General features: G+C 51.9%; 1 protein-coding gene across 1 annotated transcript; it reads left to right on the top strand.

Moving 5' to 3' along the window:
- Positions 1–1,676: 1,676 nt before the first annotated feature.
- Positions 1,677–3,718, top strand: LOC148401238 (janus kinase and microtubule-interacting protein 3-like). The gene is made up of 7 exons (XM_088368790.1): positions 1,677–1,766; positions 1,856–2,095; positions 2,210–2,275; positions 2,337–2,405; positions 2,482–2,559; positions 2,616–2,849; positions 2,929–3,718. Exons 1-7 carry the CDS (start codon positions 1,677–1,679, stop codon positions 3,043–3,045), a joined length of 894 nt encoding a protein of 297 aa, XP_088224916.1. The 3' UTR covers positions 3,046–3,718.
- Positions 3,719–3,994: the final 276 nt, after the last annotated feature.

Here is a 3,994-nt window from a genome sequence, read left to right as displayed (position 1 = left end):
AGATGCATGAGAAACGGCCTTGGTTACCATCACATTTGAAGCGATAAATACGAAGTTAAATTTTATGACTCGGTGTATAAGTCGAGGTCGATTTTTTTCGGTCGATTTTGGATCGAAAAAGGTCGACCAATACACCGGCAAATACGGTAAGAGAAACAGGGTGGGTGTAAGAGTGGATTGAATAGAGGAAGCCCTTGACCTCTAGTCAAAACATAGCAAGGGGTGTTTTACGACTTTGTGTAGGAAGGGATAAGCGATAGGGATAAATAAGGGATAAATAATATTATTTATTACAGGTTGCAGTCAAAGTCAAAGCAACATAATGATACGATAAAGATAATCTGGAAAACCCTGACACACCCTGTAGTTGTCACTTTTGGAAAAGACGAGCGTCCCTCCAATCATCGCCGGTGACGTGTTTTTCAGGCTCTGGAGACAGGAGCTCATGTCAGAAATGTCATTGTGAGTCGCGTTTGTTTCTGCGCCGGAGCCGTTCGTTCCCTTTGCATCCAAAGAATCTCAAAGGCGGATTATTTGTGTCGACAGGAGAGAGATTTGCTGCTACGATACCGACGTCGAGAATCTCTGAGGAGGAACAAAGCGTGAGGTCCTGCAAGGTGAGTCTGTTTGCGGCTGCTTGGTGTTGCGCAAGATGAAATGGCCTTTTTCTCGCTATCATTCCTCTCGTCGATTCATCGTGAGGTGTCGCTTCAGTTTGTTCAGAGAGATGTTTGCTTCCGCGCCCGCAGGTCATCGAAACATTTTACGGCTACGACGAAGACGTGTTGGTGGACTCGGACGGATCGTCCTTGTCTTTTCGCACCGACAGAACCCCCGACACGGAACCCGAAGAGGTAGCCCGCCATTTCTGCCAGCGTATTGGCACCAAACATTCCTCTTAAGCCTGGAATCGGACTCGTCTTTGCGTCGCGGGTGCTTTGTCGCCGGTCTGACTGATTCTGGTACTAGTGCTGTGTTGCATTGGTGTGTGCATGAAGAGGCGGAGCTTCGCTACCGCCAGCTGACGCAAGAATATCAAGCGCTGCAACGAGCCTACGCTCTGCTAGCCCAGACCAGCGAAGGGGACTACGACGCCGAGAAGGAGATCAAGGTGGCGCCCCTTCCCGCAACCCCCGGCCGGGTCGCAGCCTCCCCGTTCTCACCCAGCCTCGGGTGTTCTCTGGTCTGAAAGGAGGAGGAGGAGCCTCCCTCCTCCTCCTTTCAGACCAGAGAAAAGCTGATGGTAGAAATGGGTCACTATCAAAGCAGAGTAGCAGATCTGGAGTCAGCGCTGAAGCAACAAGGACAGGTAAGCTCATCAATGAGCACACCTTTTTCTTAGACAAAATAGCTACATTCTTCAGTCACTCATTCGTCTGGCATTACTGGACCAACCCCCCCCCGAACGTGGCTGGGAAAATGCGGAGAAAAGCAAATGTCATTTTCCAGTCAACCAAAGAATTTGTGGATGAAAATGACACAACATTCCAAAGCTGTCCACGCGTTTGTCTCTTCTAGAATGTCAAGTGGGTGGAGGAGAAGCAGCTGCTGCGTCAGAGCAATCAGCAGTTGGCCGAAAAGGTGACGGAAAGAAAGGCGCTGGGCGGAGTCGCTTGGCGTCACACCCGACGGGAAGCCCCGCAGATGAGGTCTGACTGTCTTTTCAAGTCAGGCGGATGGAGGCGGAAGAAGCGCGTCTGAAAGAGCACATCCAGGATATCCGAGACCAAAACGAACTGCTTGAGTTCCGCATCCTGGAGCTGGAGGTGGGAAGACTCGCACAAGCGTGTTGAGGCCAGAGATGTGACGGACGGACGGACGGACGGACGGACGGATGCATGCCTCTGCCTTTCAGGAGAGGGAGTGGCGCTCCCCCGTCTTGAAGTTTCTGCAAGTCCGTTTCCCAGACGGCCTCAGCCCTTTGCAGATCTACTGCGAGGCCGAGGGCGTGAGCGTACGTAAGGCGTCCCTCGCAACCCTAACCTTAACCCGAGGTCCCAGAACACCTTACATTGCTCCTTGCGCCTTTCCCCCGGACATCGTCATCAGTGATCTGATGAAGAAGCTGGACATCCTGGGCTATAACGCCGTAAGTGTATGTCGAACTCCTTATGTTCGCACTCCACGAGACTCGGCGGCTCAAATGTGACTTTTGGAAGGCTTTGCGCTGAAAGAAGCTTGTTGACGCTGTGCCTTTGGGCTCTTGCAGAATCTCACCAACGAGGAGCAGGTGGTCGTGATTCACGCCAGGACCCTTCTCACCCTAGCCGAGAAGGTAACGCGCACGTCCACGCACGCTCTCGCATTCTGCTTATGTGACAGCAGCCTTTCCTCAGTGGTTAGAATACATCAAAGTGACCAAGTCAGCACTTCAACAGAAGATGTTGGACATTGAAAGTGAGAAGGTAGACAGACACGCGACATCAGCCAAGGGGAACTCCGGCAATGTGCCCCAACAATTCTGACCTTGAGCTGTGCTAGGATATGTTCTGCAAGCAGAAGGGCTACCTGGATGAAGAGTTGGACTTCAGGAAGTGTTCCATGGACCAGGCTCATAAGGTAAGCCGCCCTCAAATCTCCCGCCGGACCACTGATGGATGAGGATTGCGGCCCAGAGGATCCTGGAGCTGGAGGCCATGTTGTGCGAGGCGCTACCGCAGCGGGACTGCCCCGCCACGGACGGCGAAAAAGCCAGCCACGCTGGCGTGAATGACGTGCTGACGGCGGATCAGAGAGAAGAGCTTAGGAGCGCCGTGGACCAATGGAAGCGAGCCCTGATGTGCGAGTTGAGGGAGCGCGACGCTTGCATCCTCCAAGAGAGAATGGATCTGCTGCACAGCGCGCAACAGGTAAGGGCCCAAAGCCAGCCCGGCACTTACTTGCACGCTTACTGGCTTTTGAATGCCACTTTCCATTTGTCCGTCCTAGAGGAACAAAGAGCTGAAAGAATTCATCGAAGCTCAGAAGAGACAAATCAAACAATTGGAGGAGAAGTTTCTGTTTCTCTTTCTATTCTTCTCCTTGGCCTTCATTCTGTGGCCCTAACACCAGCTGGTGAGTGAGCTCCAGCGGCACCGCACTCGACACCTCCGATACACTGCCAGCCGGTCTCAGACGTTGGCAGACGCTCCGATGCCAACGTATACCCCCCGCCACGGTGACAGAGGCACCGCGTCACACCGGCGCTCATCCAATCAGAAGGCAGGAAAAGCAAATTCACATGCAGGGCACTTTTGAACCAGAAGAGAGCGCCACAAAAAACGGTTGTTGCCCCAAACGCGCACTAAAAAGGGTCAGAATAACAAGAGTCCCACTGGCCAGCCGGGGCCACCCGTCCAGCTGTTTCTTCAGGGGGGAAAAAAATTGGAGTCACCGGTGAGTACATTTTGCATTTAGCTCTGCTTTTCTGCTTCTGTCTTCAAGTGTGTGGCATCCTGCGATCAAAGATTCAGCCAACCCCAAAGCGGTTGACCTCAACGTCCCACCAACATGCCTACCAGAGCAGGTGACGTGATGCTTTGGACATCCTTCCGTCTCAGATGCCCAAAAGTACTCTTTGCCACATCTGCGGCAATACGGTGTCTTTTCAAAGGTGCAAATAAATCCAGCGCGGGCGGAACACGCACGTCTTCGGTTTTTCCCGCTTTGTTTGTGTGACAGCTGTTGTGAAAATTTTATACAAATAAAGTTGTATAGTACAGGTTTGGCCAAGCCGCAACTCCCGAACCGCATGCGGCTCTTTTATGTTCATATCAACATTTGTGTGTGTGTGTGTGTGTGTGTGTGGGGGGGGGGGGTTGTGCGTGTTGGCTTCACTTGAGTTCAATTTGGTATTTTGGTCAAAAGCGCATGTGGTGAAATTCCACAAAGTAGGATGGGCAAACACATTTCTTTTAACTATGAGTGTCAATTGGGCTCTCGAAATGGCAGGGAAAAGATGCACAGCAAAACGAAAATACGTAGATGAACACAGGACGTTTTAATCAGAGTAGGA

Source organism: Syngnathus floridae, chromosome 2 (genome assembly GCF_059516105.1).
Source record: "Syngnathus floridae isolate MCC-2025c chromosome 2, RoL_Sflo_1.0, whole genome shotgun sequence".
Classification (NCBI taxonomy): Eukaryota; Metazoa; Chordata; class Actinopteri; order Syngnathiformes; family Syngnathidae; genus Syngnathus; species Syngnathus floridae.
The sequence above is the reverse complement of the archived record's forward strand: the minus strand, read 5'-3'. Positions and strand labels throughout refer to the sequence as shown.

Excerpts from the sequence above, each read along its gene's own strand:
- LOC148401238 (XM_088368790.1), top strand. The coding sequence starts at position 1,677 with ATGGAGGCGGAAGAAGCGCGTCTGAAAGAGCACATCCAGGATATCCGA. Across the intron at positions 2,406-2,481 it reads TGGACATTGAAAGTGAGAAG|GATATGTTCTGCAAGCAGAA; the intron begins GTAGACAGACAC and ends GAGCTGTGCTAG. Across the intron at positions 2,560-2,615 it reads CCATGGACCAGGCTCATAAG|AGGATCCTGGAGCTGGAGGC; the intron begins GTAAGCCGCCCT and ends ATTGCGGCCCAG.